Genomic DNA, 13,922 nt, shown 5'->3' on the forward strand with positions numbered 1-13,922 from the left:
TAACAAGATCTAAATCCTTATTTAGATGAAATTCAAGTTCATCGACATGCTTAGCACTGTATATTAAAACAGTATCGTCAGCATACATTATGACCTTGCTCTTGAAAGTGACACTGGGTAAGTCGTTTACCATTATGGTGAACAGTAGGGGTCCGAGGATTGAGCCCTGCGGTACCCCTGACAGTATTGTACCCCAAGTTGACGCAGTATCCCCAACTGTTGTTTTTTGCTGGCGGTTTGAGAGATAATTTGTAAACCATATGAGTTCAACCCCTTTTATTCCATAGGATGTCATTTTCTGTAGGAGTATTTCATGGTTTACCGAATCAAATGCTTTTTGGAAGTCTAAAAACACCCCTCCAGTAAGTAAACGTTCATCCATGTTCTTATACAATAGATCAGTAAGAAAAGCTAAAACAGTGTCTGCACTATGATTTTTTCGAAAACCTGATTGTTCGGGTGCCAGCATTTCATGTGCCACAAGATACTCGGTCAACTGGAGGTGTACAGCTCTTTCAAAGACCTTCATTACAACAGAAATAACTGATATGGGTCTGTAGTTATTTGTATCGTCTGCGTTGCCCCCTTTGTGTATGGGGGTGACACAGGCTTTCTTCCATTCTTCAGGAATGAGCCCAGTACGCATTGAAACATTAAACAGGTGAGCTAGATGGCTGGAAATGATAGAGGCAGCTGCCTTCAGCAGTTTTGGATGTATCCCATCAGGACCGGTTGATTTAGACGTTTGCAAGTTTTGTAGTTCCTTTTGTACAAATGCTTCATCAACTTCATGAAAGGAAAAAACTGAATTCACATAATTTCTTTTATAGGGCTTATCGCATGTTGCGGTGTTATTTTTGTCTTTACAACTTGACCTTGCACCGACAGATATGAAGAACTTATTGAACTCTTCAGCTATCTTTCCTTCATCTAGCTCAGATGCACCATCAATGATTAAAGAATTCACCTTTCTATTCAATTTCTTACAGGGTGTTACAGTTTTGAGAATTTTCCATAATTCTTTGGAATTTCTACGGTTTTCAACAATGCTTGTATGATAGTATTCTTTCTTGAGTATCTTCCCTAAGTTATTTACATAATTTCGTATCTGTTTATACTGTGCCCATTGAGCAGGATTGTTTCCAGAGTCTACAAGCTTTTTCAGTCTATCCCGCTCGTGAGAGAGCTTGATATATTCATCATTGACCCAGGGAGTTTTCTTTCCCCTTACCCTACGTGTTACCACAGGAGCAAACTTATTACATATATCGAGGAATTTCTGTTTCCAAACTTCCCAAGCAGTGTTAGGATTTTCTTCCAGTAAAACTGGCGACCAGTCTACGTCCTGCAGGGCTAATGTAAATACGTTATCATCAAATCGTTTAAATGAGCGGTATCTTATGGTACGAGGAGGTAACTTTGGTTTGTACAGTCTTCTAATTACATAAACAAGGTTGTGATCACATAAACAAGGTTGTGATTATATGCATAATAACTTTATATTTTAGTGTATATGTATATATATATATCTATTTAGGCCTATGCATTATTTATGTTTATCATACAAGATTAAATGCATATATTTTCCATCTCTCTTTTTTTCGTGTATACTGCAGGTATGTATTACATCATTGCGAAAACCACTTTCCTTTAGCAAAGATTGCAGACTGTGTAGCGATCACGAAGCAATCCATACTTACGTTTCTTTAAACATCTACCATGCTTGAGCAAGACAGAGATGGAAGGGGCGGGGGAGAGAAAAGTGAAGAGGAAATATTAGTAAGAGGAAACAATTTCTTGTATACTCATATACATTTTTTTTTCTCATCAATAATGGAAACATTCACTGATGTACACCTGTTGCTGGAAGTTACTATATCAGGATCATACATTTCTCACACGGTTTCCTATATGAGATAGAAAAAAAATAAGAGAAATATATGTATACAGAGAGAGAAACGTAAATTTAGAGAGAGTGAGATAGAAAAGAGAAACAGTATATTCACTACCCGTCGTGAATGGGTAAAATAGAGATCTCAATTGACATCTCTATTAGATAGTCTGTGAAATTTCAAACTGGCGGTTTTGGTCGATACGATGCATGCCTCTACAAATGGAAATAACGTGAAGTTGCTTGATACCTTGTATTTCCTGAAAACGTGAAGAATATCCGGTTTGGCTGTCAGAGGGGAAAGTGAAGAGAGAGGAATATGATTTGATCTCAATTCTGGTGTATAAAGTAAACGAGGAAAAGACACCAAAAATGGCAGTTCGTCTAGATTATCACAAGGTTGCTTCTGAGAAAAAGCTGCGATAACGTTGTATACAATAGATAATGGGTGTTGTATATCCTGTCTGTGTAAGGGGCTGTGAAAGAGTATAAGTTTGCACATCGCAAATGCCATCGAAAACTTATCGACATCAATTGAATATCACATTTTTGTTTTAAACAGGAGGCTCTCCATTCATGCTTGAATGAAGAGGAGGAGAAAAGAAAGGTAAAAAAAAAAAGAAGTAGAATGAGACGCCAGAGGGCGCTATGTCTCTACTCTACACAGAAAGGGCTCTGACTCTACGTCGGGCGTTCAGTAGTTAAGTTTTTTTTTCGTACTCCCCCATCATACTTTCCACCTACTGTGTCGTATAGATAAAACCGGGATCCTGTACACTGCACGGTATCCCCTTTCGCGGTTACTCTCGTTGTTAATGCTATCAGGAGTAGATATGAAACACTTCACACCGTAGAAAGTCTAGCGAGTGTCGCATAATGCAGCTGTGCTACGTCTACCATTCAGATTCACTAGAGGAGCCCCTGATATTATCCAAATTAAGAATATTATGCATAAAGGTGGTGAGCGAAACTCTGTTGCCTTTCTCTTCAAAGAGCACGGATTGCTCTCCACTGTACATAATGCCGAGTATTGTTGTAGTTGTCGTTGTGTTTATGTGTTTGTGTGTGTGTGTGTGTGTGTGTGTTCTCTATATATTTTCGGGGCAATAATGATATTATGATGGCAGAGATAGCTTTTCCTCGTTGAATTATTTTGTGTGAGTATGGCGTTCTACCTATAACACAGTGTATATTACACTACCGGAAGTCTTTAGTGGACCTCTCTATTCTTTTTTTTTTCCAACTGAAGCATGACTTTGTATTATTTCTTTTTTGCCATAATGCGCTCTTATGTTTATCGATATCACTCATTTATTGCAAAGGCAAATGTTTTTGTTTATGATGTAATACCTGATCTTGTGTTATGTTTTGTTGGAAAAAGAATAAATAATGAAAATAAATGAATTGAATTAAGTTGAATTGAATTGAATTGAATTGAATTGAATTGAATTGAATTGAATTGAATTGAATTGAATTGAATTGAATTGAATTACATTACATTACATTACCGGAAGTCTGAGAGCACATCAGTCGGTAGCTATATAAATCCACAAAAGGTTATTGTAATATCATACCAGTCGTGTGAAAACCACTCGGAACCTCTAGTGTTATTTGACGTTTGTACGAAGGGATTTCTTTGCAGATTAACGTATAGACTAACAAAATGACAATAATTGTATGAACATAATATGACTATCCGCATGTAGGATTCCACAGATTTCACTGGATGATCATCAATTATTCATAATTTCATAGCAATCATTTCATAACAATCTTCATACATTTACGTCTTTCAAACCAGAGCTGCTCGTAGACCAGAAGTAGACCAGAATACTTTATTGAGGATGTCAATGTTGTATAACGTGCAGAATGAGCTCGAAGTGCAAAGTCACCTACAATAATAAGCTCAAAGTAGTTCACGTGCTTGGTCTCCCTGTGGGTCTAATTAACATTGAAGTTTGACGTGTTAAGCCGGATATTAAAGCAGGGTTTTTTTCTCATCGAACTGAATGATCCTACTTCCAATGATAAAGTTGTTGCGTTATACCATCATAAACTGCGGTGGAAATAGCTGGTGATACAAAACTGGATAAGGTTTAATAAGCATTCTTCCAAGCTATGTAACTCATTTTTTTTTTAACGATAAGATTGTAGTTCTACACACGTACATTAAGCAATAACCTCTTTTAGACGTGGACAAAATCCGAGTTTTCCCATCAAGTTTGCATAATTTACCTGACTATGGTGTTATTACCCAACAGGGATTTATTACTTGTTCTTGAATATTAACCCATATTGCAAAGTCATAGAAATAAATAAGAATAGCATCAAAGCAAAGCAGCACACTGTATCAAACTTTCTTGGGAGAAGACAATAATTTTGTATATATATGTTTTTTTTTTTCTATTTGCCTCTCTTTTTTATTCATTTGATAATGGCGACATTTAAATGAGACAAAACGGCAATACGCTGACTCACCAGTTAGCCACCGACTTTGATGCGTCTATGCGGTTGGTTGAGGGCGCAATTTGCCGCGCTAATTTGGCGTACGTCGTGCAGCCGGCCGGTCATTCGTTTGGCGAAAACCCGATTCGGAGTTGTTTGATGTCAAGTTTTGAATACTGTAATACCGAACAGACGAGTTGGCCCCGTGTCGTTAAAAGAGATTTGTTTTGGTGATACTGGCGCCGTTTCCTTGCTGTTCTGACTCGTAAACACAGGCTATTTGGGAGGCCTTCTCCCAAATATCTTGCCACTGCAAGCTGGGTTCTGATATTTTGTTATCACCAATAGACAGGGGCGAAACGACGCGTACGCGCCTGTGCATCATAACATTCACAACATAACCATTATACTTCCTCCCAAGTGATGACAGTCTTCATACGGTCCGCACCGGTTATAGCCTATCAGTATTCTTAAGAAAGCTATTTTAAGAAACGTAAACGGAGGATGATGTTCAGAAGAACCTCTTTCCAAATGTTATTTGCTGTATCCATGTTGATTTATTCTCGTCATATAACTCAACACTGTCATAAGACATGACGACGTTCCTAGAAATCATAATCATATCTCAAACTACGAATCATTGCCAAGTATGTGCGTACGACAGGGAATCACCATTAATGTATTTTTGCGCAATATCCGTCTTTCAAGGCAAATGCAGACTATTTTCTTAATACTACGTAAACACGTCAATTAAGATACATTAGGTCCCTATATCATTGCTATTTTTAACTTTATATAAGACCATTTTACCAAGTCTTATTGAGTAAAATTGAGGAGCTTCGAAATGACAACTTAGCTCTCGAACACGTCCCCATTACGTCAACGTGAAAACTGCCGATGTGTTTTTGCTTTCCACAGACAATTTATTCATTCCCTCTATTACGAATGTGCCACAAAGTTATTAGACACAAATCTCAAAGTGACCCCAAGACTTGACATAAGTCGGGGTCAAATTAGATGAGCAGAAATCTAGCGAACCATAATTCCATTCTTCGTATGTAGATTTGTAGCTGGTTTAAGATGTAATTCGAATCACGTTTGGGTTTAAAATGGTATTAATACCACACACATTTTTTTTTTCCTGAAAGTTGAAAGGGGTGATGCAAAATTGCAATATCAAAATTAAATTCAGATCTTCTCATGCAGAGTCACCTATCGACTGTGAGCAATCGTCAACGTTACACCCATTTAATGCCACCTTAGTAGCTAGTAATGATGCACTGCAAAAAGTCCGGTGTTAAATATGAAACACCGAGCTGGTGTTAAATTTCGGGTGCTCATTTGTGGTGTTGGATTAACACCTTCGGGTGTCACTTCAAAATATAAAATTGGTTTTTTTTAATAGTTTCTTAGTTGATTTTGGTTTTGAACTTCAGCAGGACGATCAAGAATTTTCCGATAAAGTACTTGATTTTTGGAAAAAGGTGTGAGCACATTTACTCCACAGTAACACCGGTTCGTGTGGTCTCCTTTTGAAGCTGGGCTGGTGTTATACCATTGACATTAAAACCAATATCAAATCAACACCATGTAGCGTCATTGATGAATTAACACCAGCGTAGTGTCAAAAATATCACCAGCTACAGTGTCAAATTAACACCACGAAGTGCCAGGTGAACACTTTTCAATACCATCAGAACATACTTTCTACACCTGTGGTTGTGGTCCTCTATTGACACTTGATTGGTGTTAGATTTAACACCCATGGTGTTAAATCTATGGTGTTAAATCTAACACCAATGTTTTTGCAGTGTTGCAATGGTTATGTTGTGGACTTTTCCTCGTCTTTATCTTTGAATGATTTTGATATACTCACAGTTGTCGTAATGTAAAAGTAAAAAGGCAAGTTTAAATTTCACAGAAAGGTTGGCTCTTTATCGTAAATTGAAGCATCGCTGTTTATAGTTCTGGCTTTAAGTAACATCTCCCTTCATAATGTCACGTTGTAAACTTAATGAGGAGAAGATCATTCATGGGTCTATATCGCTGACAAACAAAAAAAGAAGAGATGGATTCCGAACTTCAGCTATTAAGAATGATTGAAAGCGGACTCGATTCCTACTTCGCGAGAGAGAAATCTTCTCTTTATCTATTTATCTATCTATCTCTCAATCTATCTATCTACCTCTCTTTCTTCCATCTTTCTACCTTTCTCACTATCTTTCTTTCTCTATATATCATTCTCCCTTTCCGTTTTCCGTCTTCCTTTTCACTTTTCGATCTGCCGTGTATACATCGTCACTTCTGACGTAGAGGAACGTTTCTAATGACACTCTGTATGCAACTTTTATCTTTCACCTGCAGACAAATCCAATATGAAGACCACCTACCTAGTCACGCTCACCTTCTGCTGTCTCTTTTACCAGACGATCAAAGCAGCGACGATAAGCAGGTGAGTGTCGTCTGTTTCCCATCTTCCCGCCATTGTTCCCCCGGAGTTTTTCTGATTCTCTGGAGGTCTGCCTGTGAATTGTGAGTGCGTGCCAAATAAAACAGCTGCGTCCGCACGCACGTCAACCGACGGAGGCGGGCAGGACAATAATTACGGGTGCACGTAACGTTGCTAGGCTTTGCAGATAGGCGCATGATATGAAATCATGTGTTCAACATATTCTATTTTTTCTTGTTTTATCCACAGTATATTTCAAATATATATATATATATATATATATATATATATATATATATATATATATATATAATATATATAATTATATATATATATATATATATACATTATATTTCATCTTTACATATATATATATATATATATATATATATATATATATATATATATATATATATATATAAAGTCACAACAGAGGAATGCAGGGAATGCATTAATAGCCAATCTTGATTTAATGAATAATCCGAATTTTCGAGGAACCTTCCTCTTCTTCAGGGATGACAGTGCGAATATTCACAATGATTATTAAGATTATTATTATTATGATTATTATTATTATGATTCTTAATAATCATTGTGAATATTCGCACTGTCATCCCTGAAGAAGAGGAAGGTTCCTCGAAAATTCGGATTATTCATTAAATCAAAATTGGCTATTAATGCATTCCCTGCATTCCTCTGTTGTGACTTTATCATTGCTATTTCTAGTACTGCCAATACGCGGAACAACTACTATATATATATATATATATATATGTAGATAAGGTAGTCCACGTGTTGGCAAGATAAAAAGATAAGTAACAAAGCTGCAACAAAGTTCATGCTGTATTCACCAACGGTTTATTTCTTCACACAAATTTTCGAGCGTCTCGCCGCCCTTTCTCAACACTTGAGAAAGGGCGGCGAGACGCTCGAAAATTTGTGTGAAGAAATAAACCGTTGGTGAATACAGCATGAACTTTGTTGCAGCTTTGTTACTTATCTTTATATATATATGTATATATATATCTGGGAAGGAATGAGCGGGTATATCTTTTTGGCGCCATCATCGTTCTAGTGGGGGGAGTGGTGGTTGGTTTGCTTCCTTATTTCGGGAAGGATTTATTTCTGCACCTTCAATGATACTTGATATTTAACAACATTTTACCAACATAAAGTTTGTAAACAGCAGGAGAAGACAAAATACGTAATGTAAAAATGACAAATAGTAACTGGAAATAAAAATACAGAAATAGACTTGAGTTGATTTTACATTATGCGAGAACATAGATATTAGTAATAACAGCCATAGAAAGTGCAGATGGTCGCCATATTAAGCTTCAAGGAATGGCTGGACTTTTTATATATACAGTGACGCGCAAGAGAGCTGTAATCATAATGTGTTGGGTCCCTCGTCGGCTGTAAGATAGTGTGTGTAAAGCGGACCATATATTAGTATAAGGAGAGTTAAAACAGGATCATAGAGGTATTCTATAAACAATACAGACGAACATGCCTGGATTATTTATTTTTTTTTTTGTCAGTACCACTTTGTCTTGCATGATTTGTGTTTGTGCTTGTTCTTTAGTTTACGTTGCCCCAAAGAAGCATTGAATGCTCACAAGCACTGCATGTGGTACAACGGGTCCGGACCAATTAGGGGCTTTCAGTTTCCTCCGAAGGACTACAGATAAAGAGGATATGATAAAGTCCCTAGCTTATGTAGAGAAATAACCGCTGCTGCCAGGGACTCGAACCATGAGGCTTCACAGTTGACAGTCTGGGGTCAACCACGAGGCCTCGTGGATGACTGTGGTCTTATCAGAGTGGCCAAGGCAGTTCTTCGCTCTGCGAAGATTTTTCCTTTTGATTTTTGTCTTTCTGTCTTAAAGCATTGTAAAGGGAGGGAATCCAGATCTGTTACAAGCTATTATTTGTCTGAAAAGAAAGAATAACATTTTTTTGACCACAACAGTTAAAATGTGATGAATATTGGAATTAAAGTTGTGAAATTGTGGGGTTGTGCTAAATTTTGAGAAACTGACAGCTCTCGAACAGTTGATGTCAACATGCAAAGGAATGTAAGCTGATGATATAATCACTTCACAATTTCCCATAAACAAGAAACTAACCAAATATCTTTTTTTTTACCCGGAAAATTATGATTATCAGTCACATATAGTAGATTTTAAAACTGGGGCACAATTGCTTTTGAACAACAACAACAACAACAACAATCGAGGTGTCCTTGTTTCACAAATTATTATTGCAAGTTGTGAGGCAATGACATCATCAACTCAATCAATACCACATTCGCATATTAACATTCACTGTTCAAGAACTGCCATTGGAAATTTTGGTAAATTTCATAGCTTAATTTCATCTTATTCTGATCGAATTTTAACACTTGTGCTTAATTTTATAAGTTTTACTCTTTTATATCAGACTAACATTTAAAGGCAATATTTTCCACGTGCAGATGAAACAAAATACCAGCTTTAGTACTTCAAAGTATGTAGTTTTAAAATGTGAGTCGGGGGTAGAAATAACAAATGTAAAAAAAAGAAAAGAAATGTTAATCAGTATAATCAATGTTGAGTGTATTTAGGTATACAAAATGTGAACTATAATAAGATCGTTTCGAAAATAAACCGTCTACAGTCAATTGACAGTTATGGTTTCTTGAGAAAAAGTAGTGAAATTTTTATATGGTCGGATGTTTTGTGATGCCTACTGACATATACATAAATGCATCAAATATGATAACTCAAACATTTTGTATATCAATGCCCCCAATGGTAAACAATGCCTTTAAGTGGTTACCTTTCAAAATAATGTCATCCCTTCATCATTTTGTATGATATCATTATCGTTATTGCTTCATTCACAGAGATGGCCGACTGACTTCCTCGCAAATACGGGAGCTTCTAGACTTGTACCCATCAGACGAACTGGCCAGGCTAGACACTTTGGAAGGGTATGTTGATCGTTGAACTCGACTCATAGGGTTACATTTTGCAGACCGGAACTGTTTTGCAGGCACCCGCTGGGCTATAGAATAATTATAATTTTGGGCTAGAAGCATGAATTAAATTCCATAGTTTTGATCTATTTCATGAGTGTGAAATGTACAGGCATATACCTTGCACATGCGCGTGTCACCGTGGATTTTATTTCGGGACAGCGTAACGACGCCCTTAGGGGGGCGTCACGCTGTCTGGAAATGGGCACAAGACGGCCATACGAATATAGAATTTTCAATTTTGCTTTAAGCTGGCCTCGAACTTGGTTAAAAGCCAATCAACAGCGGAAGCAATCCAAACACGATGCCTTCAGAAGGTTACATGATGACATCCGAACCACACTAGAAGGATACATGAAAATATGAATCTTTATCATGAATGAACCATCGCATTTTTTTTTTGGGGGGGGGAGGGGGAGGGGGAGGGGGAGGGGAGGGGGAGGGGAGGGGGAGGGGGAGGGGTGGTTGCCAAAGATTTTAAGATCTTGCCGCCGCTTGCGAAGTTACTGAGAAACTCCGTACTCGGGGGTTATACAATGGCTGAAGATACCCTCGTCAATGACAGGAAGGTCATACAATCAAAGGCGAATTTGAACATTTCCTTAACCAAGTGTGCATCTTTGCTCGATTTTGGGACAGTGTTACGCCGGCATTATGGGATGCCTTGTTGTTTTGCGATGTGTCACGTAGATTGAAGCTGTGAACATTTTGCATAATCCATGAACCAATCTACACTACACTACACTACAACTACACTTGTGAATTGCAGTTCCCATCTTCTTTTAAGATGTAACAAATGAGGAAATCCTTAACCCCCTCCCCCCTAAAAAAAATAGATATATAAATACTGGGATAATCAGATTACAGATACTTCCCACTACCTACAGTACCAAGGTTTACAGTTGCAAACAAAATACTACAATGATATTGAAGGATTTTCAAGGAAAAGCTCTGCAGTGTTGTTCCTGGCATTCGTATCAGCAACGATATACTAACGGTTTTATACAGAGCATTCAGATTATTGAAGAAGGACATTGATTTAAAAAAAAAAGTCACTGCAGCTAATTCATTACTGCATGGTCAATACGTAATCTTTCACGTAACCGGTGTCGTCTCATATTGAAATGAAAACATTATATTTCTCCCTATACAGTGAGTGTCAATGAATGTGGTCACAACAATAAAAATGAGAGTAATAATAATGGCGGTGGTAATAAAAATTGTGGTTATAACAATTATATCAATAACAAAGCGATAAAAATCATTCATGTTATAAAACTAGTACCGTCGAAGTTCACTTTTCAATTCAATTCAATTTATTTCATACCTCTCACACCGGATTCCATTGAAAATAATGTGAGCACAATATTTCGCACTTTGTCAATACATGTAGCAACAACAACAACAACAACAAAAGAACGCAGACACGTATATTACACAGTGATTTCGATGATAACTGGTTTTATAAATGTTGAAAGAAATGCTGTAGGCCTACTTCGAAACGTAGTAATTTATCTTTGGTTTCCGTCTTTCTGCGCCACCTTCAGTACAGAATCGTGTGCTAGTTCACACGCATGTCCTAGACTAAAGTGTAGGGTCAAAACGAAATCTTGGATCCCTTGTACAGTATTCATCGCATAATGGGCATCTGATAATCGGGAACCTCGTTTAAATGACATTCGCTTCTCCCAGAAACATGTCCAAAGCGTGTTATTTTCACTGGATAATCGGGCGGGGACCTCTGATAAACGGGACAATTTTTCTTCGATCTTTGATTTTGTTGATATTTTACACAAAAAATCTACCAAAATACCACAACAATATTTCAAAGATTCCCTCTCAGTTGTCGTTTACATCGAACTTAGAAAGCAAGCTTCGGACTGGTGTGTTTTGACCTCCGTCCATCCAGTACATGTACATGGATGTATGCATAGCCACGAAAGCGCCGTGTATAAGTATCCATGCCATTGCGAAACACCTGCTTTCGCGAACATTCTTCTCCCCTACATAAGCAAAGCCATGTGCTCGCTTGCAATTCCTACTCACATCCAATAAAAAACAAGCCTCGCTCACACAGCTCAGGCTGTGTACGTTGTTTAATCTCAGTCATACACTTTGAAGGCAAAGCCCAAATTCCTCGTCTCTGAGTGTTTCAACTTTCTATACACTATGATTTGTGTGTACGTCACTTAATCTTCCTCAGTTATGAATGAGCTAGAGGGCCGCGCCGAGGGGTAGCGTGGTTGTGTATTCATGTATATGTACAGTACGTCAGTATGCATGTGTGTGTGTGTGTGTGTGTGTGTGTGTGTGTGTGTGTGTGTGTGTGAGTGTGTGAGTGTGCACTATATGTACATGTCGTATGAATTTAGTGTATGGTGAATGCTCATCGCGAAATCGGGCACCCGCTTTAAAGGGGCCGTGTTTGCTACTCCCAACCTGTCCCGATTATGCGATGAATACTGTATTATGTATTGTAAAGCATTAACAGTTGTTTTTTTTTTTTCTCACATCTTCTGCAGCTCAAAGCGCTCGGGATGCTCGAGTTTTAGCGGCTGCATGCGTCTGCGACTGGAACAGGAGGCTGTGGCGGCCATGCTCCGCAGCAGGAACGCCCACCTCTTCGGGCTCGAGGGGGTCGGCAAGAGGAAGCGATCCGTCGACGATGCCGCTGCAGACATGAATGACGCCAACACGGAGTAGAAGCAGACAGCGCCCTCTGATGTCCGTCATCACCTTGTTTCTAGTAAGGTTTTTAATTTGTGCAGCTGCTTCGCAGTTCAATTCGTTCGTTTCATTTTGTTATTGTTGTTTCCTCCATTCCATTTCCATACATAGGCATTTCCTTGTCCGTGTTTTTGTCAGTCCGCCTGTGAGTTTTGCACTAAATCGTTTCACTCTAATTTAAATCATCTGTTGATGATTATTGCAGTATCGTGATAGGATATTTATCTTATTTAATTTCAAATACCTACTTTCCAGCTAAATTAATCATACGCATATTTCATACAACAATCTAGTGCATGAACCCACCCCTTCCCCTCCGTCATCGTCGATTAAAAAAAAAACAAACAAACATGGAATACAGGAAGCTGAACATCTCTCAGTTGCTTCGTTGCACTCGTTATTCCTTTATTCTCAGTACACCTTGAAAATACGAAAACACTATCATCCTAATGATTCTTGCCACTGTTCATTCTACTCTTCATTCTCCATCTCTGCAGCTCCGCGTCTTCTACTCATTGTATCTTTCTCACCCTCCTGGTTCCCCGTCAACTGATACCACAACGTCTAGCATCATCGAGAGCCTGTAACCCCTAGCAACCACCGGAAAGAGGAACAGATACTGCACACCGCAACATTGACAGCTGTCTCGGCCTTTGCTCCAGATACATCCGACACTTCATCCTTGGATTATCATTCCAACACTATACCTGATAATGTTTTTATTATAGTGCGGGCATCCTAAGAGAGTGTGCCCCCCCCCCCCCCCCCCGTCCTCCCATTTGTAGAATATTTTTGGTTCTGTCATATTTCCCTTTATCTCACACGCACACACACACACACACACACAGACACACACACACACACACTCACACGCTCACACGCACACACATACACACACACTCACACGCACACACACACACACACACACACTCACACGCACACGCACACACACACACTGCTCCATCACTCGTCTCATTCACATTCTGCGCATTAATCCCCGTTGCCCGGGGCAACAAGAGGGGACCTACCATTCTCTCAGACGAGTGATACACCCATTCATTGAGGTATCAAATATCGAAGCTGTGGCAGCGCTCATCTTTTTTCTTCTTCTTCTTTTTCGTCCAAACAATCATCTCCAGCCATGGAGTATGTACAGGAGTTTTTACTTGATAATTGTACTTAGTAACATTAAAATATCGTGAAATGATAAGATTTCAGCACCTTTTTTGCAACTTATGAATGCATACATGAGCAGGTTGATCCTTCCCCTTTACTCCCGTAGTATTACAATTCGTATTTCATTCATCACGTGTTACATGAAAGAAAAGATAATTCTCTGTATTGTTATGTGAATGTCCGTATAACAGACAATAACAAAATTGACTTACTAA

General features: G+C 38.4%; 1 protein-coding gene across 1 annotated transcript in view; it reads left to right on the forward strand.

The window, feature by feature from the left end:
* The window catches only part of LOC139722864 (uncharacterized), a 79,664-nt gene extending 66,405 nt beyond the window's left edge, over positions 1-13,259 (forward strand). The window contains exons 2-5 of the mRNA XM_071634145.1: positions 6,701-6,788; positions 9,673-9,759; positions 12,327-12,550; positions 13,029-13,259. Of these exons, the coding sequence (XP_071490246.1) occupies positions 6,712-6,788; positions 9,673-9,759; positions 12,327-12,507 (345 nt within the window). The 5' untranslated portion in view covers positions 6,701-6,711 and the 3' untranslated portion in view covers positions 12,508-12,550; positions 13,029-13,259. The remainder of the gene's footprint in view (positions 1-6,700; positions 6,789-9,672; positions 9,760-12,326; positions 12,551-13,028) is intronic.
* Positions 13,260-13,922: the final 663 nt, after the last annotated feature.

This window comes from Diadema antillarum, unplaced genomic scaffold (assembly GCF_040938485.1).
Source record: "Diadema antillarum isolate AM-2024a unplaced genomic scaffold, OU_Dant_1.0 scf00000174, whole genome shotgun sequence".
Lineage (NCBI taxonomy): Eukaryota > Metazoa > Echinodermata > Echinoidea > Diadematoida > Diadematidae > Diadema > Diadema antillarum.